General features: G+C 44.1%; 1 protein-coding gene across 1 annotated transcript in view; it reads left to right on the forward strand.

Annotated features, from left to right (window-relative positions):
• ERP27 (endoplasmic reticulum protein 27) overlaps positions 1-26,524 on the forward strand; it is a 31,918-nt gene extending 5,394 nt beyond the window's left edge. Inside the window, exons 3-6 of the mRNA XM_053251880.1 lie at positions 9,295-9,411; positions 13,926-14,051; positions 20,089-20,286; positions 25,947-26,524. Of these exons, the coding sequence (XP_053107855.1) occupies positions 9,295-9,411; positions 13,926-14,051; positions 20,089-20,286; positions 25,947-25,994 (489 nt within the window). The 3' untranslated portion in view covers positions 25,995-26,524. The remainder of the gene's footprint in view (positions 1-9,294; positions 9,412-13,925; positions 14,052-20,088; positions 20,287-25,946) is intronic.
• Positions 26,525-27,157: the final 633 nt, after the last annotated feature.

The following is a 27,157-nucleotide window of genomic DNA, read 5'->3' on the forward strand; positions in this document are numbered from 1 at the left end:
CAAGCATGAATAGTCCCCTTTGCTAAGCAGGGTCTACCCTGGTTTGCATTTGGATGAGTGACTACATGTCAGCACTATCTGCTTAAGATGTCCCCCTTAGGGGATGGGGCTGTAGTTCAGAAGGTCACAGGTTCACTCCCTGGCATCTCCAGGTAGGACTGGGAGAGACTCCTGCCTGAAACCTTGGAAAAGCCACTGTCAGTCAGTGTAGACAATACTGAGCTAGATGGACCATGGTCTGACTCACTATAAGGCAGCTTCCTAGGTCCCTATTTTCCTAGGGTGCTGCAGATATTTCTGTATAAACAGGATTATTTCCTTCAGTCCAGGTATTGGTGGGACTCAAGATGATACCCTAAGGGGGAGAGTTGAAGAAAAATTTCCAATGGCAGCAAAGTGAGTCCTAGAATACATTAGGTAGGAAGGAGGCCTCTTGAGGTTCATTTATTGTGTATAAAGAGCGTAAAGAGAACAGACCTTTTTTGGAGGGCCAATGGAATGTTTTGGAATTGCTTAACTTCAGTTATAACTTCACTAAAACCAAAGTCAAAGGATTGTAATCCCTAATGGGCATATGGCCAGAAACCATTTTGTGTAGACTTTGGCAAACCATGTTGGACTTTTATTTTATTTTTTAAAGAAAAGCCGACTCATAGTAGCTGCCCTGGGGTAATTGCCAGAGTGTCTATATAACACTGGTTTGTCACCTTGCTGCTTCGAGAATGAATGACTACCCTAAGATTAAAGGTAGTTCTTGCTTCATCCAGGGTTTGTGTTCTGTGGAGGTGCAACTCTCTTGGAATTTGGGGGAAGTGAAGACAACCCTTGACCAATGATCAACAGCTGACATTTGCCATGACTGATGATGGCTTTCAGTCTTATTGCCATTATGTTGCTGTAGTAGCTTCTCTAGGGGTGTGCTGTGGTGCTGCTGCTCCAGGCATTCTGGATGTGTGGGGAATGGTTGCTGGGGGGAAAGTAGACAACTGGCATGGAATTTCCTCCACAAGAATGTCCTTTTCTTCCATGTGGAATGTCATAAGAACATAAGAACAGCCCCACTGGATCAGGCCCAAGACCTATCTAGTTCAGTGTCCTGTTTCACGCAGTGGCCCACCAGATGCCGCTGGAAGCCACAGGTAGGAGTTGAGGGCATGTCCTCTCTCCTGCTGTTACTCCCCTGCAACTGGTATTCAGAGGCATCCTGCCTCTGAGGCTGGAGGTGGCCTATAGCCCTCAGATTAGTAGCCATTGATAGACCTCTCCTCCATTTGTGCTGAGCCTATTTCCCTTGAATCAGCAGTTCAGGTCAGCATGGACATAATAGGAACTGTGGGAATTGAACAGGCATCACTGGGACAATGCAAATCTACAAAAACAGCACAGAGTAGAGTTCTCCCTAGACTGTACCACTTCAGACTGTAGGTGGTGGTGGTGGTGGTTTGAAAGTTGCCTCACCTAAAATAACAACACCCTTCCTGCACATGAAAAACTAGCATGTCTGCATGAAGACTAGGCTAGCTAGAATTTTTTAAAATCATGATTGTTATTGTTAAAATTATTAAGAATATTTATATACTCCTTTTCAACAACAAAAAAGCTCCTCACAGTCATTTACATAGAAATGGGGGAATGATGGCTCCCTGTGCCAAAAGGACTCGTAGTCTCAAAGGAAACACAAGTGAGATGCCAGCACCAGCCACTGGAGAGACACTACCCTGGAATGAATAGAGAAAGTTGCTCCCCCACTCCTAAATACAAGAAAGCCGCCACTTTTAAAAGGTGCCTCTTTGCCCAGTTAGCAGGGGTTGCTAACTGGATCAAGAGGCAACTTTGCTTCTTTAACTGGGCAAATCCTACTCTTTGGCATGCTAGCTTTCCATAGTTGGTTGGTTGTTGTAGTAGGAGGGAGCATTCAAACATGTGTTCACCTTCTTGCAGCCTGAAGTGGTACCATCCAAGAAGGTGGCATTGCATACAACGTTTGCCTGTTTGAATTGGTCTCATGTGGTTAAGTGAACTGATCCATGTGGCAGGAGGGGGGACCACATCTCATTTAGACATGTACTAAAGCTAGTACAGCCCCAAGGATAAGTTATGGATGGATGTATAATGGCACTTTCCCATGTGTATCTCTCTACTACCTTCACCCTTCCTCTTTTCTACCTTGTCCTTCCTAACAGCTGGCCAGCTTGGCTGGGTGTTTTGTTTTTTATTTTCAACTCTCCTGCCTTTCGTCTCAACATTAGGTAATGGGGAATATAAAATGGCCAGACAGTGAAATGAAATCACTTTGTAAATTAGCTATGGTCAAGCAGAACATTTTCCCCCTCTGGAGAAGTTGCAGAGCTAACAATGCTCCTGTGTACTTCCTGGCTGAGGCAGAGGAAGAAGGAATGGAGGGGGTGTACAAACAACAGCCCTCACTAGTCAGCCTCACACTGCCGTTCACTGATGTACACAGGAAACCTTTCAGGCTACTTTGCATAGGGATACTGGTAGTAACTTCCGTGGCTAATTGCATCCTGAACCAGCTGGCTAGTTACACCCTTTTGTCAGATCAGGACATTCTACCAGGGACTTTTACACACAGGAGGCTTTACCGTGAGTTTACCGGGAGGCTTTACTGCGAACTCAAAGTTGTCCCCAAAAAATCAATGCAAATAGTGGATTTTTTTTTACCCTGTATATAAATCAAGCTACACTCTTAATGCGCAGTGAAAAACCCGAATTGTGTGTGAACTAATCCCTGATAACTCATAGAGACTTTGGGGTAAATCTGGCTGATATGTGAATGCATCCCTTCCATTCCGGAGGAGATGCAAGTTAAAGGGCTTTAAAAGCCCCATGTGAAAAACTTCCAGGTGGTAGAATTGGTTAAAGGAGTCCTGTACAAATGCAGTCCTGGACTCAGTTACCATTGTAGGAATGTAAGGTATATTTGCCTCTAGAGAGAGAGGTAGAGGGACACTCCTAGAGTTGCCATGGTCCCTGGAATTCTGGGTTTCACTCGGATTTCAAACATCTCACCCGTATTGCTTAGCCCATCTGGATTCGCCTGGATTCCAGCTTTCATTTTTTAAAAAATGAAGCTAAGCTTTAGCCACTAGTGGAGGGAGGCCAGCGATGGTCCCCCTGGCTCCCCCTACGTCTACCGTCAGATGTGGGTGTTTAGCCATGCCCTCATGTCTGACATCAGATGCAGGGGCATGGTCTGGCTCCCGAATGGTCTTTTTCGGCCCTGTTCGGGAGTTAAATCAAGGCCAGAGCTGAGTTTTCAGTGCGGCCAGGAGCGGCTCTCCCTGCCTAAAGGCAGGAAGAGCCGCTCCTGGCCACTCTGCAAACGCAACGCTAGCCATCTAACTCCCGAACGGGGCCATGTGGCCCCGTTCGGGAGCTAAACCATGCCCCCCCACATCTGAGGTCAGATGTGGGGGGGTGTCGGGGCCGCGAGGCTCCTGAGAGGCAGCGGCCTGGGTTCTTTGAACCTGGTCGCCCAATGGTGGCTAAACCCTGGCTCTAGCCCTTGTAGAAGCGGAGTTATGGAGCAAAACCTGCAGTCCCTATTCTGCTCAAATGCTGGACTTGGATTAAGAGAGGAAGAGCACAGGATGCTAGCTGAAAGGGTTTCACTTTTACAAGTACAGTAATCCCCTGAGGAATGTTGCCTTCTTTGTTATCAGCAGGGGGATCTCTTTCAGGCAGTTGAGAAGATAGCTTGCTTTTGATGTGAAGCACTACCTGCCTAGCAGGCTGTGTATTGTATTAGAAGTAAGCACCATTGATTTCAATCAGATCTTCTCTCAAATATGTATGTACAGAATTGCAGCCTTAATTAAAAGGCAGCCTTAATTTTTTTAATTAATTGCAGCCTTAATTTTTTGTTGTTCCATTGCTGCTGTTAATATGTCAAGGAAAATGGTCAGGCAAAGATATCTTCCCCAACTACTGCTGGCAAATATCCAGAGCAAATAAAAATCAACTGGAAAGTGCAGCTGCTAATTTGCATATGCAAAATTATTTTCAAGCCAATTTACATATGCAAATTAGGCACCCAGATTTGGAAAACCAGAATATGGCAACCCTAGACACTCCTGTCTTGTTTCAGAAACCATTGTAGCCAATGGTGGCTTTCAGTTTAGTGTTGGAAGTAAAGAGTTAACTCTCAGAGGTAGGTAAGCCTCTAAGCAGCAGCTAGGGAAAGGGGAAAGACAAGGGATTGTTAAGGAAAGGGAGCTACGGATCAGGATCAGTTCAGTTTCCAAGTTGATTGGATTGATGATTACCATTGTAACCAACCAACCAACCAACCAATCCAGTTGTTGTGGGCCCACTTTTGAAGAAGGCACTGGGAAAACAAGAAAGTGATGCATGGGAAGCCTTCCTTTTAGACCGTGGGATGTAAGTGCCAGCTAGTGGCTGCTGCTGGGACAGATGCAGATCATCACTGTTTGGAGAGTTTTGTCCCAATAGCTATCCAGTAGGCACAACATGTGGGGCTAAACTTGAAGCCATTTGCTGATCAGGAAGTATCTTCAGTAAGAGTTTTCTGATTGTTCTGTCACAATGAAAACAAAGGGTGATGAATATGTATTTCTAAATATTTAATCCATACAAGTCCAGCCTACCTTATTGCACTAGAATGGGGGGGGGGGGGGAAACCAAACACAAACACCAGGATGAGGACCAAAAAATAGCAATATTAGCACCTTCTTTCTTCACAGCAACAGTCCAGGAACAGGGGCTAGAGTTTTACGTGATAAACTTCTACCTGTTAAACAGCTGTCAAAAGCACAGGAGTCCCTTGTGTGTGGTGGCGGAGGGCGGGGGGGAGTTAGTGCACTTCATCTCCCTGCCCCATTCTCACAAATTCTACATTTTTTAAAAAATCTGGACAGAACAGATTCTTCTTTAACTAGAACAAATGTGGTTGACCAGTGTTAGCATCTCAGGGTTGGGCAGGGAGTGGGATTTTCAAATGATTTTAGGCAAGGCTAAAAGCTAGAAACAGCTGGTAACTTATTTGGAAAAGGGTAGTCTAGTCTTACCTTCCCTCAAATATATCGTGCACTGAGATTTGGAAAATGGTTTAGGATGACTCACCATTCACATTCTATATAATAATTTCAACAGGTGCTACAGATGAAAAACAGATTTAACTGAACTATTTTCACTTAGTCACAGTTTTTCTCTTCCAAGGACACTTCAGAACTCCATTGGCTTTGCAGTATAAGGGGAGCTAAAGTGTTGGAGGGGAGGGGTTTGGCTAACCCCAATTGTAACAGAGTCAGTGTGAGCAGTAGAAGTTGATCCCATGAAAGAGTAGCTTGAGACCGTTGTTTAAGGTCCAAAAGCAAGCAAGTCTGCAGCAGAGAGAAGAAGTATGGGGTCAAGAAGAGTGACAGGCCCTGAAAACATCAGTCTACCAGCCAGAGAAAGCCAGATCAGAGACGGAGGCAAGAAGAGTGACATAATTAAGAGGAAGACCCTTTCTCATTGTCACTGCTCCTAATGCCCCTAGTGGTCACAAGGATAAAAGGTGCCAATGGTCTTCTTGATTTCCATTTCACCAGGCAGTGATTATTTATGTGTGAACAACAAATAGATGCAGCCAGAAGAAACTGGGTTCACAATGCATAAATAAAGACTTGCCAGTCATCTCAGAAAAAGAGGAAGAATGTATATAGAACAGGTCCCCCCCCCTCCCCGCTCCCCTGGAATACATTTGGAAGAAGTTAAAACAAGAGAGAAAATGAGGCAGGAATTAGGAGAAAAATACTCTTCCATAGACTATGGACCTGTGCAAGTAAATAACATTAATTGCAGTAAATGAGGCATAACACAATGATTCATCATTCTTTGCACAGGAAGCCAAGAAGAGTCAAGTTAGAAGAATTATAGCATCAGTCATTGAAATGCTGGGCAGGATTCTTGGCTGGCATAAATGGAGAAGTTAAAGGAATTGCATGAACGATGGCTCTTGCCTCCCCTCCTATCAAATACATAGAACTAATGTATGGGCCCTGGTCCTGACTGAGCTAATTTAAGTCCTGTTGTTTTTCAATAGGACTTAATGTCATGTGGCTGCAAGGGAAATAGAACAGGGATTCTCTCAATGCCATACTGAGCCTCCTTGATGGAAGTGGACTCTTTCCCATGCCCAGTAAGGCTCTTTCTGCCCTGAGACAGATAAGCCTGAGGATCAGACTTATGTTAGTTGCCCGCAGCATGTTTGCTTCTGCTGCTTGGTGCCTCCCAGTGTTCCCATTGCCCTGCGGCAAATCTCTGCTATGTGCCATTTTTACAGTTCCTGTGGTACTGTGAATGACGAGAGAATCCTTTAATTATTTTTTTCAAAGAAACTTCTGCCTATCGGAAGTGGAAGGCATTCTGTACATGCATGCAAGAGCCCCTTAAGGGAAGGTCAGCCTGGCCCCAACTGGTTATAATATATAAATGCCTGTCCACAACTGGCTATCTCATTGTCAATCTGATCTCCCTCCTCTGCCTTTTTCTTCCGCTCTCCCCCTCTCGTTTGTGTTTTGTTGTTTTGGTTTGTAAGCCTAAGGATAAAGCTTATCTCTTATTTTTCATTTATGTACAGTGCCTGCCACTAGCAATGTACTACATTTTTATGGGTGTGAGCTGCTTTGGCAGACAAGCTTTGTCTGAGAAGCACAATAAGGAATATAATAAAGAAGCTCCTGTCACAGTCCCTCTCTTAGCAATTTCCTTGAGGAGGTCTACCACACATTTCATAAATTCATTGAGGAGATCCACCTCATATTTCCTTGAGGAGGTTCATCTCAGTAGCCCAAATGTAGGGTATTGGTCATATATGTTGACTGATACAGGAGGTGTTTAATGTAACTGCAAAATCTGCAAAGTACTGGAATAGGGTTGATCTGTGTGTTTTTGCAGAAGTCTTCAAACCGGCAGTCTGTTCCAGCCCTGCTGAAGTCAGTGGGACTCTTTCCACAGACTTTGGTGGTCCCTAGAACTGGCTGGTGGGTTTGTGTGCTCCCTCTCATGCGAGTTTCATACCAGTTTGACACACTTTATCTTCTATGGAGCAGCTCTTGTTTGACTCCCAACCTGGTGAGAGAAGAATTAACCCTCAAGCTCTGCTCTATGGCCTGAAGAAGTGAATGGCGACAATTCAAGAACCTATGCCAGAGACTATAAATGCAAAAGAGGGATGGGATCAGACCTATCTCTGGAAAAGTATCACTTTAGTGGATATATCAGGACATATATGTGCACGTTCCTTAGTACAGTATAGCTATCCTGTTTTTAACAAGACTCTAGGGCCCCGTTCGGATGTAGCGTCAAACCTCGGGTAGACGAAGCTGTGGTTAATCTATGATGCCGGAATCATGCCACGGATGCAGGACCGGCCAGTGAGGGCAGAACTGGGGGCAACTATGAGAGGCACCTTTCAGGAGGTAACAAGCAGGTGCTTACCATCATGTAAGCAGCATCTGCAAGCTGCGGTGCTTCACCTGCAATCCTGCGTGGGGCAGCGCCGCTCCGCCCAGCATCCAGTGGGGCCACGGCAGGGCCATGGTCTCTGTGTGTATGTGGAGGCTCCACACATGCACAGAGGCTAGGGCTATGCCATGGCCCCACTTGATGCCGGGCAGAGCACCGCTGCCGCGCACGGGATTGTGGGCAGAACGCTGCAGCTTGCAGATGTTGCTTACACAATGGTAAGCACCTGCTTATTGCCTCCTTAATTGTGCCTCTCGCTGCCCCCCCCAGCTCTGCCCTCACTGGCCGCTCCTGCGCGGATGATCGATCAACTGAGGTTTGGCAACCTCCAGCTTCTGGACAGAGGAACCCCTCCCTCTTTCTAGTCCGCTCAGGCTGCGTCCCAGCAAGCTCTATTCCGCTTGCATCGCCAGACAGTGGGCAAGGCGTCAGCACGTCAGTAAAGCAGCAACAATTGGCGACAATGTTGGAGGGGGTGTGCTCAGTGTGATCGGGCCCTTTCCACACTGATCGCCCACCTTTGGCAGGGCAATGACATTTTAACCCTTTCCTCACACCACTTGTACCACTGCCTTTGCAAGAACTCCCAAGCTACACAGTCATGCACAAGCACAATTATTGATACCGCAGGATAGCAAGGGGCACTTCAAGATGGGAATGGGGTCTTGGGAGAGAGACGCAGAACAGCGACTGAAAAATTGGTTTGAGGGGGTGGTGGGTTGGTGGGTGGGAGGGAGAAGGGACGGCCCATCAGAAAAACCGATGCCGTGTCGTATCTGTGGGTTATAGTGGCAGCAGAATACAGCTGATACAATGGTGTCTTTGAACCTCAGGTTTCAGCAGTGAAACCCCCTACAAACTGAGGGTTCACATTCAGGCTTGGAAGTGAAAAAGGAGCTGTGGTTGGGTAACAAAACTCCAGCTTCATGCATTTGGATGATTACTAACTCAAACTTCTGGCACATTTATCTCTGGTTTGGCGTTATGTCTGAATGGGGCCTATGGATTCAGCTGTGCTCTTGCTGTGCTATGTATCCATGAGATGGTTTAAGTAATCACCTAATTGTTCCAGTGGAATTTGTTATCCAACCGTCTGCCTAGTACGAGAACTGTGAAGAAAATAGATCCAGAAAAATGTCAGGAGAGCTTTTCCAAAAGTGGTGTTAATAGAGTCTGTATTTTTTTTTTTAAAAAAAAAAATCTGTTGGAAAAAAATCCTCTATTTACTGGAGAGATTTCTTGCTTGCACAATATTTCCAGGAAATCCATACATGTGTGTGCCAATGTTTGTTATGTTTAGAAGTAATGAATGAAGCAGATGAATATTTTCAAAAAGAAGAGAGATTTAGAGATTTAGACCCTCTTTCCAGAGGTCCCATAAATGTTCATCAGCTAATCCCCATGTCTCTGGAATCCAGGCCAGTTCAATGCAACTGATAACAGCCATCTCTGAAATCTTTAGAGATATCTAGAATGTCCCATATCAGTCAGCTAAAGCAAAAAGGGAAAGAGTTTTAATGAGATTCTGGGATAGGAACTGTAGGTACCTGGGTAGGTACAGTACCTACTGTAGGTACTATGGGTGGGAGAGGGATGTATAAGGGCCACTCTGCAGGGCCACAGAAGAGGGGGAAGAGCACTGAGGAGCTGCCAGGGGGCCTGAAGTCAAATAGCATACTGGGCCCAGAAGATCCTCTTGGCAGCACTGCCTCCTGTTGCACTCATGATTTGTTCTTGCAAATGTTGTGAGGGTCGGTGACCTGAACAGAGCGAAGGCAGTAAAACTTTTTTGCTTTGCTTCAGGTGGATAACAAAAGGCAAGATTTGGAAATCGAAGACATCAAAGGAATTGATGCCAGCAAGCTGAGCCGCTTTGTCCAGATGAATGAACTCCGTTGGGTGACCGAGTATAATCCTATGGTAATGAATGACTTCTCTAAACCACCTTTTGTGATGCCCCCTTAGTTTCTGCTTTTAGAAGGCTATGGCGAGCCTGATTTGGCTAACACTGGGAGGAGCCAGGGGTTAGGATGGTGGATTTGATTAAGAGCCTCCTTACTTCCCCCCCTTAAAGAATTTGAGCATTGCGTCTGGTCCCTGCCACACAGCACCCCTGCACTGCTCATGCAGGTCACTGGTGGAATTGCAGAACCAGCATGGGTGCACATCGAGGAGAGAGAAGGACAGCACCACACAGTGTGCATGTTAGCTTGCTGTTTCCTTCACTTCTAGTTTGGCATGAGAACTTTGAATTAGGAGGACCAAAAGCTTCCGTGTGTTCATGCCCTAATCTAGGAAAAAAAGGCAACGGGCTCCTTCTGGAGAAAGGTATGAAAATCCTAGAACGGGCCTGCACAGTACAGGACAGCCCTGTCCCAAGATGAATGTATCTCACTCTTCATGTGCTGTGGCCACCAGATGTTTGACAACACCTCTGTTTTGGCATTCCCAGGTAGGGAGCAAAAACAGGAGTCTTGCTGAGCCCTGTGGAGCTGCGGATTGGCTTGGTTGCTCATAAGTTCTGCAGGCCTCTCCTAGATGTGTGTCATTTACACGCTAACCCCTGCTAACTTGGCAAAGAGTCACATGGTGATTCTCTTTATATTTAGCAGGAGGAGAGTAAGTGGCCCTATCCACCCCCAGCACAGTACCTCCAGTGACTGTTGCTGCTGTCTTTGGGGACAGGGATCCATCTTATTTATTTATTATTTCTCTGTGTAAACTGCCCTGAGCAGTTTTTGGAAGGGCGGTATAGAAATCAAATCAAATCAAATCAAATCAACAAGTAAGTAAGTAAATAAATAAATGTAGCACTGTCAGACAGCACTGCTGGGATCACCCACTGACACTTCCACTTCCACTCAGCAAGGGACAGTCTTTACTCAGGGTTGTCACACCCATGATCTTGTGGTGCAAACGTTAATGCAGTACCTGCCAGGCAAATCATGTGAGGTTAGTCTGACACTCTCCCTTTTGCTGTTGGTCCTAGAATGGACATATGAGGGAGCAGGGAAGTTTCCACTCCTCCATCCCCCATCTCCCTCATGAGCTTTTGTCCCCAGGCTCTAGGGCTGTCTGCTCCTTTCTGGGTGCTGCTTGCATCAGCCCTGCTCACCGGCACCATCACCCCCCCCCCAATCACAGACTTCCTGATGGCACAATCTTGCCAGGAGCTCTTGTCTTGCGAGATTGCCAGCCCACAATGACCTAATATGAACAGCTCCATTGCTCTGGTGAGGAAGACACCGAGCACTTCTAAATGCCAATTTGCTGATTTCCACAGAGAATGCCGCTGCCCAAATATATGACACACATGTTAATCTCTGCTTTTCTGGCACGAATGGGCTGCCAAATCCGTGCTAGAATTGGAGTAAAAAACCACCTGGTTTTTCTGTGCTGAATGCGTGACTTCACTGCTAGCCACGGCTGCCACGGCCGCTTCAAGCATGTGTGCCCTTTCTCTCTTCCCTCATCTCTTACCCCTTTCTCCTGCCCAGGCCATGGCGATGACCTTCTCTGGGTGGGTGGGGTTCAGTGTTCCCTCTAACAGGAATTCCCAGATGTTGTTGACTGCAACTCCCAGAATCCCCAGCTGCAATGGCTTTTGTTTGGGGATTCTGGGAGTTGTAGTCAACAACATCTGGGGATCCCTGTTAGAGGGAACACTGGTGGGGTTTGCTCCCTCTTGTCCTCCACCACCATGCCTAGCCCCACAGTGTTCTCTCTCCCTCCCACCCTCCCTCTCTCCCTCCTCCACCCCCCTTGCCAAGAGAGAGCAAGTCAAGAGAGGCAAGCTAGTGGCCAGCCAGGGTGCATGTGGAGTGTGTATACAGCCCGCACTCCCTCTGGATTAAATAAAGTGCACAGGCCCACTGGTCCTGCTGCAACAAACCCTCGTGTTTAGAAAGGCCCACCATTGAACCCAGTCAGCACCTGCCTTCAGTGCCGGATTTAGGCATAAGGTAAGTACGCTACAGCAAAGGGCTTCCCATTATGAGGGGCCTCGGAATAAAAATAATTTTAAAAGACAAAAATTTCAAGTTTTACATAATGTATTTTCATTTAAAGGTATTTCTGATGCAAATAGGCTTATTGCAAGATATAACTGCTTTTGTTGGCTTATTAGTTTTTTATTGCATTTTTACCAGGTAAAAATGAAGATTTAATTTTTCTCTTTTCAAATTTGTTTTTGTAATGCTATGGGGTCTTTTTAAACCCTGCCATAGTTTAGGACCTCAGCATGTCATAATCTGACCCTGCCTGCTTTCCTAATCGTTCAGTTGAATCTGCTGCTTGAATCTGGTTAGGCTATCGGGGAAACGCCATGGGCCAGGTGGGTGTGGCCACCTGTCACCGGTACGCCGTCTGACCCCTGACGGTTAGCAGGCAGATATCTGCATCTCAGGCCCACAGTGTATATGTGAGCAATAGCCTTCTTCTGAGATTTCTGCCCACATTGTGGGTACACAGGAAAAGAATTATCCCATGTCTAACCGCCATGCTCTCCCCTTTCCTAGTTTGTCAGTCTCCCGCTAAGCTTTTCTTGCATTCCCTACAGCTCCTTCAGTCTTGCCATCGGGGAATGAGAAACTAAGCTAGGAACTTGAAGGCTTCAGCCCATCAGACCTCCCACAATGCCAAAGTCCCTCTGCTCTCAGGCTGGAACGCATTTCGAGAAATGCACTCGCTGACCTCTTCTTGTTAATTCTGGAATCCTCTCACACTTTCCTCTTTTTTCATAGAAAACTGGCAGGGTTTGACACAACTCTCTCTCTCTCTCTCTCTCTCTCTCTGGTTGTGTGTGGCACATGGTGAGGCAGCAGGTCAGCTGCAGGCTGTCCAGACCCCTGTTTGGTTTGTGGGAGCGGCTGCTGCAGTTCAGGAAGTGTGGCGGGTGGGGGTGGGAGAGAAAGTCAGAGGACAAATTATCCACCAACTGAGACGATGCAAAGAAACCACTGGCAGTGCCAGACAGCATGGGGCTCTACACAGAGGCCTAGTGTGTGCTGCTTAGTTATCCCATCTCCAGAGAATATGTGGAGAGATCCAGGCCTTTTGGTGTTAGCTCTGAGTGTGCCTGGCCCTGTGAGTTTCAGACCCAGTTCAAGCCAGCATTTAGGGGTTTTCCAGGCATTTGCTGTGTTTTGCTAACGCTGATTGGGTGGCAGTAGAACAAGTTACACGTATGAGTTCTTGGTCATCGTTTCAGTATTCATGATTCCAGAGGGTTGCCCATTGCTCAGTTCATAGAATACTTTACAATCTGACCCAAATAACCCAATAGCAATTTAATGAAATCGATAATTCAAGTACAAAAACAGACAAATTAATGAAAGATATAATTTTATGATCATGGAAGATGTAACATGCAATGATTCAGGAATGATGAACACTGCAATCTTAATGCATATTTGATTGATTGATTGGTTGATTGATTGATTAAGTGCTGTCAAGTCGGTGTCAACTCTTAGCGACCACATAGATAGATTCTCTCCAGGATGATCTCTCTTCAACCTCAAAGGTCTCTCAGTGGTGCATTCATTGCTGTCGTAATTGAATCCATCCACCTTGCTGCTGGTCATCCTCTTCTCCTCTTTCCTTCAACTTTTCCAAGCATTAAGGACTTCTCCAGGGACCTGGGTCTTCACATAATGTGTCCAAAGTATGATAATTTGAGCCTGGTCCTTTGTGCCTTGTGTAAAAATTCTGGATTGATTTGTTCTGTGATCCATTTGTTTGTTTTCCTGGCTGTCCATGGTATCCTCAAAAGTCTTCTCCAGCACCAACATTCAAAAGAGTCAATGCTTTTTCTATCTTGCTTCTTCAAAGTCCAGTTTTCACATTCATAGAGTGTCATGGGAAAAACCATGGTCCGAATGATTCTAATCTCTTGTAGGTGTAGACACGTCACGTCATCTAAATATCCTTTCCAAGGCCCTACCAAGTGCTAGTCTGTGGCGTATTTCTTGACTGCTGAATCCTTTACTATTGATGGTCGATCTCCTTGAATTTTGAATTTCACTATCATTTTGTAGTTTTGTGAGGAAATTTTATTTTGCTTGAATCAAGGTAATCAACCTAAGTCCGATTCAAAATGTATCACATTTAGGAAGTTTCAAATGTATACTTTATTTTATAACAAAACAAATAAGGCATACTATAAATAAACATAAGATTAATGAGAGCAGAACAGGTATAGCAACCCATCTTGATTCCTCAGGGGAAAGTTCCTGTAATTTCCTGCATCATTCCCATCCTCCCAAATAATTGTCCTCTCAAGTTCATAACCAAGCTCATGATTCTGAGGGGTATTTCATTAAAACTCATGTTTTAAACATCTAAGGTTCTAGGACTTGGATCTTCAAGAGTGCCACAGATTTCACATTTCCTAATGACCATATTGCTTCATTTCTCTTCTGATGGTGTGTTGGCAGACTGCAGTAGGCCTCTTTGACAGCGCCATTGAGATTCACCTTCTCTTGTTCACTGACAAATCATCCCCAAAGCATATGGAGAGGATGGACAAGTACCGTGAAGCAGCAAAACTCTTTCAAGGGAAGGTAAGTCTGAGAGGATCCAGGTTCACACTGTAAGGTGATGATGGGAATCTCTGAGAAATTTGGAGAAGCTGTGCCAAAGAAATAGGGCAGGCATCACATTTAGAATATTAGGAAAACAAAGGCAGGGTGAAGGGGAAAAGAAGTAGCAGAGGAAAAATCAGGTACAAGTGGGTGATATTCTGGTCTCTTGCATACATAAAAACCAGTTATTTAATATTATACCATAAAAAGAATGCAAAAGCTCTCTCTGTATATGACAAAGGGTAACAATATCACACGTATTCCAAAAAGACTCTAATGAAATCCACTAACAAAAGCCCTTTCCAGCTGTTCAGTAACTACATGTGGGGAGGGAACTGGGATCAAATATACCCTTTAGATTCATCTGAAGGTCTGAACAGAGCCAACAAGGGGCCTGAATTGAGAGCTTTCCAGTGATAACTTTGGCCTCAAATTTTGGGGCAGGATTGCAGAAGTCAGGGGAGGCAGGTTATAAAATGTTCAGTGAAAACAGTCAGTGAGGCTGGGGAGGAAAGAGGATTTTTTGGTGTGGCAGGTACACACCATGCCACCAGCTGGCTACGGGCCTGGTGTGGGCAAAAGTGGTGGACAAAACCACCCCACTTTACCATATTTTGCCTCTGCCATATGTTTCTCAGTAGCTGCAATGGATCTCCTCCCGGAGTGAAGATATAGCCCAGCCCTACTTTTAGAGAGGGATTCTAGGAATGGTAGCAGCCGGGAGTAGTGCTACTACTACCGATGCCCACTGCTCAGAATTTCCAGAATGGCTCTCCATTTTCACCACCTACAAATCGGTGGTGATTTAGCAGCAAAAAATAGGGAGAATATTTTGGGTTTGCAGCAACCTACACATACAAGTATATATATAATCAGGGAGGGACCCTGCCTTTTGCAGGGTTTCCAGTTACACAGAAAAATCCTATGCACCTACAATTTCTATGTGCATAGGCTCTATTCAGGACAGGAGCAGAGAGGAGCGCTTGACAAGTGAGGAGACAAGTCAGGAGGAGAGACATCCCTGTTAACTTGGCAAAGAGGCACCTTTTAACGTGGTGATTCTCTTTATTTAGCAGGGGGAGAGTAACTGGACCTATCCACCCCCCGCACAGTACCTCCAGTGATTGTTGCTGGTGTCTATCTTATGTTTCTTTTTAGATTGTGAGCCCTTTGGGGGCAGGGATCCATCTTATTTATTTATTATTTCTCTGTGTAAACCACCCAGAGCCATTTTTGGAAGGGTGGTAGATAAATAAAGTGGGCACAATCCTGATTCTCCCTTGTGTTCACTGAATACCTGAAAAGAGTTGTAGAGTACTGTTTTGGGCTTACCTTTTGGGGCTTCTTCTTTTGGAATACCCTTCCTTTCCCCTCTCTTCTGTGGGTAGTAACTTAAGGTTGCATCCACATATCTCTTACTTTTCTCTTTGTTTTAAATTTTTTGTTCTTATTTTATTTCTTTTCTATTATTTTTCCTTCCTTTTGTTTACCACTCATTTTCTCCCCTGTTTCATTCCTATCCTAATTAAGGCTCATTTTCCCATTTGTTTCCATTTGTAATTTAGTTTCTTTAATTTTAAAAAAGTGTGTTTCTTACTTGGTGGCCCACATACTGCACAGCACCCCTCCAATCCAAGAGCAGGATGCAGAGTTGCCAGAACCTAAGGGGTATATTCATGGGTCAAATGGGCCGTAAGCCAGAATTTGGCTTTTTAAAAAGCCAGATCTGGCCACCTAGGTGTGCATGTCATAGGAACATAGGAAGTTGCCTTCTACCGAGTCAGACCATTGGTCCATCTAGCTCAGTATTGTCTACACAGACTGGAAGCGGCTCCTCCAAGGTCAGGCAGGAATCTCTCTCTGCTCTATCTTGGAGAAGTCAGGGAGGGAACTTGGAACCTGCACTGCTACTTTCATTGGGAACTGGAAGTAGTGGTGCAGCAGCTATTATGCTCTGTTTAGGAGGCATGGAATAGCCCCACATTCACAAGCTGCAAGGACAGGCTGTTCAGTGGTGCAGACGCTGCACACGCATCTCGCCCTTGAGTTGGTGAGGCGCTATGCAGTATATAAGCCAATAATTCCTAGCAGGAGCTCCACCATGCTAGTTCAAAGAAAACCTATTGGGGTACTGTTGGTTTAATATGTCACTTACAGAAGCAGATGTGCTGTGTTTTTATAGCACATTCTGGATTTGTTTGCTTCTTACACTGATGGCTAATCTACATTTCTATTATGTATTTGGTGCACAAATCAACTGTGGAAAAGAACTTGGAGTGGCCAATGGAACTGCTGTTCCATTTGCCTCCCCCCCCGATGCCTTAAGAACTTGCTCCAAGTGACAGTATAATTCTCCCTTGAGCTTGCCAAGTGAACTGTGATGGGGATATTGAGTCAGAATTTCAGGCCTAATAAAGCTGTAGATTTTTGGTTCTGTTTAAATTACTAGTATAAACACCAGGGGCTTCAGAAACTTGTAGGTGATCTCATGTAGATTCTTTCCTCCACCTGTTTTGTTCCAAACCACTTCTACACAAATGTTTTCTTAATAGGTGAAAAAGACTCTAAGACATGCAGGATCAAAGCCTGTTGTAAATTTGGGCAGGAACAGATCCAACTATCTCTGCCTAAAAAACCATGGGGCATTATGCTAAGCTGTTTGACGGAGAGGGTCTAATAATTGGCCAACATGCTACATTCTGTCCTGTTGCTCACACTTACTCTGGATATAAGAGTAATCATGAAGTCACAAAAGGAAATAATCTCCTTCTGCCTTGGTATACCACACAATTCTAGCAGTTTGGATTGCCATCTCTTCATTTAAAATGAGCTCCTGCCCTTTAAGTTTTGGTAACCGGGAGAAATTAAGCAGATGTGGGTTCTCCCAACACAGTGCTGCAGCAAAATGGAGAAATATAGGTAGGTATAAAAGGTACACTCCTGCTAACTAGGCAAAGAGGTGGCAAAGAAGAGGTGGCAAAGAAGAACCAAAGTGGTTCTTCTTCTCATATACATAACAGGTAGAGAGCAACTGATCCTATTCAACCCAGTGCAATGTCTCTCCAGTGGCTTTGTTATTATTTCCTTTGTGGTTGGTTTGTTTGGATTTGAGTCCTTTTGGGACAAGGAACAATCTTCTGTTTTCTTTTGCTATTTAAACTGCTTTGAGAACTTTTTGCTGAAAAGAGATACTATATATATATATATATATATATATAAAATAATGACTGACATAAGGAAAATTACTCAAAGTAATCCCATTAAAATTAAAAGGCAATGCCTAACTTGTCCTTTTAAATTTGCCTAACTTGGCCTTTTAATGTCAATGGGACTATTTTGAGTCATTTTCCTCATCGTGTCAACCAATAATAATAAAAGAAGCACCCAGTGAGGCACTGGAATATATATTATCAGTTTTTTCAATTTGTCACAAAAAGGATCTGATCTCATTGCTGCACTGGCTTGTGATGTGTGAATCGCCAGCATGTGCCTAGCTGTGGAGAATTAAAGGACCTGACAGAAGGCACTGGCCATGTGTACTCTTCATAAATAGGCAGCCTTGCATAAGATTAAGCTAGAGCGTTGCGCTGCTGCTCTATAGCTTGCTGAGCATAATAGTTAATGCGCCTTTGGACCTTGTGCTGTCACAAGGAATCAGAGAAATAGACCAAGCGATAAGTGATCAGAAGATTTTTTATTATTGTTGTTAAATTTATATACCGCCTTTCATTAAAATAATCACAAGGCAATTCACATAGAAAAAGTTAAAACAAGACTATACAATTACACAATTAAAATATGCTAAAATATAAAAACAGATCTAATTAATTTTTTAAAAAAAAAACATACATAAAAATATCATACAGTATACAAAGAAGCAGTAATGGTGACAATCACATAAAAGCCTGAGTAAAAAGCCAAGTCTTCACATGTTTTCTAAAAGCCATGATGGAGATTGAGGAGCGAATAGCCACTGGGAGAACATTCCAAAATCTGGGGGCAGCAACAGAGAAGGCCCTGTCCCGCGTGCACGATAACCGAGCTTCCTTCGTTGTTGGCACCCAGAGCAGAGCCCCCTCAGATGACCTCATCAAATGGGCAGCAACCCTTGGGAGCAGGTGGTCCCTCAGGTGACCCAGGCCCAAACTGTTAAGGGCTTTAAAGGTCAAAACCAGCACCTTGAATTGGACCTGGAAACAAACTGATAGCCAGTTCAGCTCTTTCAAAAGGGGAGTGATATGCCACCGGGCAGCTCCAGACAAAACTCTGGCTGCTGCATTTTGCACTAGCTGCAGTGTCCGGATATTCTTCAAGAGCAAAGTTAGAAGACTGAAATCTCTTGGGACTGCATTAATGGTTAAACTAACCAATCTGTTTAGTGTCTCATCCAAATAGACTTTCATCTTCTTGGGTTAAGCTGAGTAGATTTTCCCAATGTGAAAAGCATGCTCAGTTTGCATAGGATACTTTGAAACCCTCTTCTCACTTAGGCTGTGTGATTTTCTTATCACCTATCAGATGAGTGTTTATCAAATTTTCAGAAAGTGAAAAAGTGATCAAAATTGTTCGCATGGATAGATGAAGAATGGAATCTGGTAGAGTAGTGTGGGAGTTTGGGTGCATTTGTCTAACTCATTTTTATAGGTGAAGAACAGCATGAGAAAGCATGGCTTTGGGGTCTGCAATGGCATAAGGAGGGACATTCCACACATCTATTGCTCTTTGTCCCTGATCCCTAGATCTTATCTACTGCCTGCCAATATGGATATCATTCCTCTTTACTATTTGAGGTTTGCAGTTTTGTAATAATAAATGAGTTCCTCTTCTCATCTTCTTCTTTTGTTTCTAACTTACCATGTATGGCAGGCATTGTTAATAAGCAGCAATAAATGTTAATCATTTCTGCTCATGCCTCAATGGAATTTGCATTTTATTTTATTGATGTAGCAAGTACAATCAAGTAGCATCTTCTTCAGATAACCATGTATGGGCCTTTTGGTTCAGTCAAGGGAATTCATTCACGTAAAAGGTCTTTTCAGGATGGTTGGAAATCTTTTGTTGAGCAATACAGAATACTTCACACACAGAGTAAAATGCAAATCGTATCCATGATACTGGAATAGTTCACCAAAGTGTTCTAAGAATGGGATACCTTTTTATTTTTACATTTTTAAAATTTTTACATTTTATATCCCGCTCTTTCTCCAAGGAGCCCAGAGCGGTGTACTACATGCTTAGGTTGAGAGAGGAGAGGAGAGCTGGTCTTGTGGTAGCAGGCATGACTTCTCCCCATAGCTAAGCAGGGTCTGCCCTGGTTGCATCTGAATGGGAGACTTGATGTGTGAGCACTGCAAGAGATTCCCCTCAGGGGATTAAGCCCCTCTGGGAAGAGCAGAAGGTTTCAAGTTCCCTCCCTGGCTTCTCTAAGATAGGGCTAAGAGAGATTCCTGCCTGCAACCTTGGAGAAGCCACTGCCAGTCTGTGAATACAACACTGAGCTAGATAGACCAATGGTCTGACTCAGTATATGGCAGTTTCCTATGTTCCTATATTTCTCCTCATGTAAACTATATTAAAGGTATAATATTGCCATAGTATGCCCACCCATTTCCCCCCCAGTGGTTAATTTGGGCTTTCCCAGTTTTCAGATTGTCTCTAATTTGCAATCAGCAAAGGTTCTTCTTAAAGATTCAAGAGCTTGGGGCCTGTGGATACGTAGCTATAATCAGGGTTCATCATCAATTTGTCGAATGGAGGTCCCTAACCCCCCACCTTTATTTTACTGAAAATATATAAATATATATGAGTTAATGGCTGTGTTCACACAATCAAGGTGATCCTGGTTAAAGAGTTAACCAGGATCACTGACCCCTGTGAAACATATTGTGAGAACCCAGAATTTCTGGACAATTCTGGTTAATTTGCTATGGTTAGCCCACATTTAACCAGGATCTGATTGCTGCCATTATTGATTTTGCTGTATGAGCATCTCTGTTACTATCTCCTCTTCATGCAGATTCTTTTTATCTTGGTGGACCCTCATGCGGAGGGCAACGATCGTGTTATGTCTTATTTTCACTTGAAGAAGTCCCAGCTGCCTGCATTGGCTGCATATCATACACCAGATGAAGAGCAGGATGTGTTGCCCCTGGATGAAGTCTCTCTGGAGAGAGTGAAGGAGTTCTGTAATGGTTTATTGCAGAGAAAGCAAGTGGTGAGTGTATGTGGCAACTGCGTAGATGATTCTTGGGCTGGCCACTCCCATCTTTCTGCCCATCACCCACACCCTCTGGAAACATTGCATCCATTTCTCTGTCTTTGTATGGTGTCATCTACGTCTACGTCTACTACTACTACTACTACGACGTACTCTTCAATCAAAGTTCTCAAAGTGATTTACATAGAAAAATAAATACATAAATAAGATGGCCTCCTATCCCCAAAGGGGTCACAATCTAAAAAGAAACATAAGGTAGCAACAGCCACTGGAGGGATGCTGTTCTGGTGATGGATAGGGCCAGTTGCTCTCCCCCTGCTAAATAAAGAGAATCACCACTTTAAAAGATGTCTCTGCTCAGTTAGCAGGGGTTTTAAGACTGATGAAATTGGCTGGGCTCAACTTCAAAGCATTCCTTCCTGCTATCAGTCCTATTTTTTTCTTACTTTTCTGGCTAAGGGCCTATTTAGGCGAAGCTAAGCAGTTGACAACACACTAGGAGCTGAGGGGCATTTGCGGAGGGGGAGCAGTAAACTGGAACTGGAGTGTTTAAATGGCTCATCTCCCACCACTTTCCCTTTGCAACACACCCCTCAGTTGGTTTCCGCTTAGCCTGGCTCCAAAACTGGACTTCATTTCTGGACCACATTAGCCTGTTTCTCTGGATTTAACATCATTTGTTCACTGGGCTTTTATGGAGAATGTAGATGATGTCATTGCCAGCCTGTTGCTTTCTAGTGTTTTCCATTTTGCTCTTCCACCTTTCCAGCCCCTCATTACTTCAACTAGTAACTTCCTGTTCCCTCTGTCACAACTTCCTGTTCGCTTGTTAGGTTAGACACTTTCATGTTTCATGATGACGACTACTTATATAGTCCTCAACAAAAACGTTCTCAAGGTAGTTTACACAGTAGTTCCCAGTCCCAAAGGGTTCACAATCTTAAAAAAAATTGCCAGCTTGTTTCCTCTTTGCAGTCAGAGGAGCTGTTTGTCTGTTTTTATAGATTTTAAATTATTGCAACCATGTCATTGCAATCATTCAAAATAAAATAAAATAAATGAATAAGCAATTTCTCTGGCTGCAGAGAAGCAGAAGTTTAGTAAAGCGGCAACTGCCAGGGAACAGAACATCAAATTACTATTGGAAGTAATGCGGTGGCTGGGAGGGAAACAACTAATTAGTCACAGAAGCTGCTTTGGATGTTGGGTTTGAGAGAAGAGAGTTGTTTGAATCAATCACAGAGTGAAGGCTGTGATCCTTTCTTAGAAGTATTATGTCCCCTGGAACCCAACGAGACTTCCTTCTGAAAACTCACTTATGATCCTGAACATGGATCATGGCATTACAGGGTTTTATGGAGAATGCAGCTCTGTTTTAAGTGCCATGTAGGACCACAGTTTTCATTCCACTTCCTGCTGGTTGCAGAAGAGCAATGCCTCAGCAGTGTTAAGGTAGAAGCAACCTGGAGGTTCTGAGGGGAAAGGTGACTGAGTGGGGAAGGGCTGCAAAGAAAAAGGCAGCAGTTAGGGGGAAAGATTAAGCAGTGTCCTCCTACCCACTACTCCTTCCCTGCCAATGCTTCCTCGTCCCAATCCCATTTTGTACATTGGATTCGAAACCTTGCGTTGGCAACCGAACATCTAGTCCTGACCTTGCTTGCATGACTACTTCAGTGCATGGTGGTTATGGGAAAAGTCTTGCCTGCTCCAGTTCCATCATTCCAGAACAGTGTCGTTTCTGTGCTCTGCAACCATGTGCAGAATCCCAGATTCAGCTTTTGGAACTCCAGCACAAACACTTGAGAGGTGACTTGACTATGGTGTGCCAAAACCTACATCCTGCACATGCTGATGGGTTGATGAAGCAGGAAGCCTACAGGGGCACAGCTTTTCCTCCAGTTGCCTCACAGTGAAATGGTTGCATAAATGGACCTTTAGACTGGCTGGAAAACCTCAAGAAAGTAGTGTGTCCCCTTGTAACATGGCAAGAACTGGTTTTCCCCTCCAAAATATTGTTTTTTCTTCAGAAAGCAGTTCTGGTGCATGCTTGTCAAAACTGTTTCTGGCCCTTCAACAGAGATAGCAGTGCAGTCACACCGATGAATGAGCTGCTTTCTGCATCTTTTCTTGGGCCTCGGGTCAGAGCCACAGTTTATATTCTGTAGGGTGGTTGTGAAATATATGATCCACAAAGGGCTATTGGAAAATTTACCACCCTAGGAAATTTTCGGCCCTAGGAAAATTATGTCTCTCTTGTGACTGAAGTGGAACTCTTTCTCCTAAAAACTCTCCTGTATCAAAAGGTTAAAAATCTGTGCTAAAAAAATAATCCTCTCCCATCTAAAATTCTGGGACTGGAATATATTAGGCAAACTGGACAAATGTGAACGATTATATTAAATGTGTGTATCCCGCCCTCCCTTCCCCTGTGGCCGCATTGCTTATTTTTCCAACACTTGGAACATCTTGGGTTCAATTGTTATTATTTATTTTTCCCAGGGAGTGTGGAAAGAGGTTTTGGGGTCATGGAAAAATGGGGAGCTGTGGTGGAATATATATGTGGGAGTAGGGGCACTAGGATGCCAGATCATGGGAAGAGGCTTGTAGCTGCTGGGATAAGCAAAGTTGACCCATTTCCTAGACCGAAGCAGCCTTAAGAATTATGAGGACTGCTACTGCTGTATAGGAGAAAGAGAGCCATTGTCTTCCCTCCTGGCAACTTTACCAAGTTTTCTGACCCACTACCCTGACTAAGCAAGAAATTTCCTTTTGCTGTTTGGCTAGAGGCAGGATGCATGGCAAGGCTGTTGTGGAAGTCTGGAACAAAAATAGTGGAAGTGGAAGTCTGGAACAAAAGTCTTGCATTCTTACTCCAGGGTCCTCTCATGACCACTGCAATCCTCACCCAAACTTTCATCAATTTTGGTTTTTAGCAAAGGGCCAGTTCAAGAGATACTTCTCCCACTGGTGCAACCACGCATGATAGGGACATGTGTGTGCGCACCATTTAAATTAGTTTAAATTGGTATTTGTAGCACATATAAAGAAGTGGTTTGGACAACCCCTCTATATAATTAGGGAAAGGCACCCTGGCACCTTGGGCGGGGTGGAGGAGGACATCTGTGCTCACAACATACACATGTCCTTATTGTATGTTGCTGAGTCAGTTGGAGAAGTATCATCCAAACTGGCCCCAAAACTAGCAAGCCATTTTCGAGGATTTCTCAGAAATATGAATTCAAAAATATGGATTCTTCATGCATGAGGAGTTGCCAAAATGATCATAATACTGCACTGGAAGAACAAATTTATTCCTGAATTGCGACTTAACTGATATGTGTTCCTCATCAACATGGAACTTCATGAAAGAGAGGTCTATCAATGGCTACCAGTTGGAGGGCTGTGGGCCACCTCCAGCCTCAAAGGCAGGATGCCTCTGAGTACCAGTTGCAGGGGAGTAATGGCAGGAGAGAGGGCATACCCTCAACTCCTGCCTGTGGCTTCCAGCAGCATCTGGTGGGCCACTGTGCGAAACAGGATGCTGGACTAGATGGGCCTTGGGCCTGATCCAGCAGGGCTGTTCTTATGTAACTGGTTTTTGGTGTTCTTTCTTTCTTTCTTTCTTTCTTTCTTTCTTTCTTTCTTTCTTTCTTTCTTTCTTTCTTTCTTTCTTTCTTGGACAGAAAGGTAAAGAAGGGGAATCTTCAGCAATTTGGTCCAATTTTAAAGAATTGTTCATGTTTTGAAGAAATATATCCTTAGAAAAAGGTTTTTCCCCTCCCCCACTTTTGGCAAATTATTTTTATATCATGTTAATGTTAATAAAAGATAATCCCTTGAACATTATCTTCTCTTTCCTCTCTCTCTTTCTTTCTTTTACACATATTTCCTATCCTTAAATTATGTTATCATGTAATGGTATACACTTTAGGTGAAAGAAAGAAAGAAAGAAAGAAAGAAAGAAAGAAAGAAAGAAAGAAAGAAAGAAAGAAAGAAAGAAAAGTGGGGAGGGGAGAGAGAAACATATCCCTTCACCATACAACAAAGAAAAATCAGAGTAAACTCTTAGATACCATACGTATCCTCTTTTCTCAACCCAGTGTGGTTCCTGGTTGATGCTGTAGAAATTCTAGTTCATTCACTTGAAGCTTCTCCCTGTGAATAAAACAGCAAGTACCCTGATCAATAGGCTCCAGGCCATAGATCTTGGGTTCTTCCCTTGGAGAGCTTGTGCACAAGTTGGAGCATACTCACTCTCCATACACTCCCACAGGCTTGTATCTTCTTTCACTGCAGGAATGAAGTGGAAGACATGGACAACAGATACTTTGCATGGTTATCACAGCACCATGTTCTGGCCAGCTCTTGCTTTCCATGAATGACCCACCCTTACCTCATTCATTAGAAAAGTACTAATGAAAAGTGGTTGGTTATTCATGGAAAGCAAGAGCTGATCCATGCAATCCTGCAGGGAACAATGACATAAGACTACTAGAGTGTATGGAAGGTAAGTAAGCTCTCACTTCCAACTTGGTCACAAGCTCTTCAAGTTGCAGTTTCTTGCCATTTGCAGTTTCTTGCTCCTTTTCCCTCCTGTGGAATTATTTCTTCTGCTTCCATTGAGCTAACTGAAGAATTTGTCCCCTGCAAGTAAGAATATGGAAGAAGCTTAAGCACATGCTACCTGGTGTAGAAGATTGATCAAAGCCATCTCCTCAAACAAGATAGTCTCTGACCATCTAATATAGCTGGCTAATATTACTGACCCACCTTAAGTGGTGCAGTGGGGAAATGCTTGACTAACAAACAGAAGGTTGCCGGTTCGGATCCCCACTGGTACTATATTGGGCAGCAGTGATATAGGAAGATTCTGAAAGGCATCATCTCATACTGTGTGGGAAGAGTTAATCGTAAACCCCTCCTGTATTCTACCAAAGAAAACCACAGGGCTCTGTGGGTTCCAGGCAGGGGCGTAACTATAATAGGGCAAGGGGAGACAGTTGTCTGGGGGCCCTCTGCCTTGGGGGTCCCCCAGAGGCAAGTCACATGACTGACTCCCCCAGCCGCGCACCCACCCGGGTTTTCTTCAGTTGTATTCATCCTCCGAAATTGATGTGAGTGTTAAGACCTGGAGCTACCAAAACAGTATGTCTTTCTCTAGTACCATTAAATGACTTGCTTCGTCCACAATTTACAAAACCTGTAAAAAAAAATTTAGGATGATGTTCTATTGTGGCACATAGAGTGTGTGTGTGTGTGTGTGTGTGTGTGTGTGTAGATTTTACTATGCTTTTTGTTACCACTATTTAGCCTCATTTAAGATTTCTTTACTTCATGAGCTGAACTTTAGTGAGGGGGGGGGCCCATTTTAAAATCTTGTCTCTGGGCCCACTCCAACTTGCTACGCCCCTGGTTCCAGGAGTCAAAAATGACTTGATGGCACACTTTACTTTTAATATTATTGACCATCTAATATAGCTGGCTCTTGAAGAGACATAAGTGATAGCCAGCTATATTAGATGGTCAGTAACTTGGGGTACACAGGGAAGGAGGAATTAGGTAACACCAGCTACTCTAACAGGCTCTTGTGCCTTTCATCTCTCCATTAAATAATATAAAGAAGCTGATGTGGTTGCCTTTGCTATGTTTTGTTTCAGGAAAAAAACCCTAAGCCAGAGAATAAGGACGTCAGAGAGGAACTCTGATTCCATTCCAAGTCTACAGCAACAACAACATCCACTGTTATTCTTTTGTTACCCTTGCCCTTGGTGAGAAAATATTCAGACAGCAACTCAATTGTTTGGAGATCCTGAAACAACAGAAATGAGCAAGGCCATGTCAACCGAGTTCAATATTTCCCAGTCTTACCCTATATACTTATACTGCCTTCCCTATTTTCCCATCTCCACCTTTTCAGTTTTGTTCTTCAATGATGCTGGCTCTGCACTGAATTGCAGAAGGTGGGTTATGGGCCACTGGGATATAGTAGCTTTATTGAACTAGCTTCCAGGGGTTTGAAAATACTGTTTATTATGTAACTGGGCATGGGGAAGCCATGTAACATTTCCTGCCTTTGATATATTGGGTACCTTGGGAACTAGAGTGATGTTGCATTAACATTTTGTGTGCATGTGTATCTTTGTGTAAGCCAATGCTCCTTTAAAGAAGCATTAACTACCTTGCTGCAATTAGTTTGGACAAATGACTCACAGCCCTTCCCATCTTTGCCATTGCCCCACACTTCCCTTTTATAGTCACCCCTCTCTTAAAAACAAATAAGCTGGTTTTGTGCACATTCAAGGTGTATATCACCTTACTCATGTCTTTCATCACTTTCACTGAGACTTGGGGCATGAAGCAGTTCTTTCTTGCTTTGACCAACCACAGGTATGTCCCAATTTAAGAGCGATCTCAAGCTCACATTCTCCCCACCCCTCCACCTTCCATTTAATACACCAAGTGTATTGATGTTTATATCTGGTGTTTAGATGAAACTACAAATATTCAGTGGCTGACATTCAGACCAATGTGACACTGGGTATGGGATTGTAGTTCAGTGCTAGAGCAGCTGCTTTGCATGCAGAAGGTCCCTAGGTTCAATCCCTGGCATCTCCCGGTAGGGAAAGGAAAGTCTCCTGCCTGAAACTTTGGAGAAGCCACTGCCAAGCAGTGCAGACAATACTGAGCTAGATGGACCAATGGTCTGTCTTGGTATAAGCCTGCTTGTTCTGACAGACCATTCAGAGCATTTGTGTCCAATTCCATGGAACACAAATGCCTGGCAAGTTCCATCAGAACAACTGGTCAAGCCGGTGTCAACTAGTCAACGGAACAAGCCCTTCATTTGAAGGGTGTTCCATTTTGGGAC

This window comes from Hemicordylus capensis, chromosome 5 (genome assembly GCF_027244095.1).
Source record: "Hemicordylus capensis ecotype Gifberg chromosome 5, rHemCap1.1.pri, whole genome shotgun sequence".
NCBI classification, from domain to species: Eukaryota; Metazoa; Chordata; class Lepidosauria; order Squamata; family Cordylidae; genus Hemicordylus; species Hemicordylus capensis.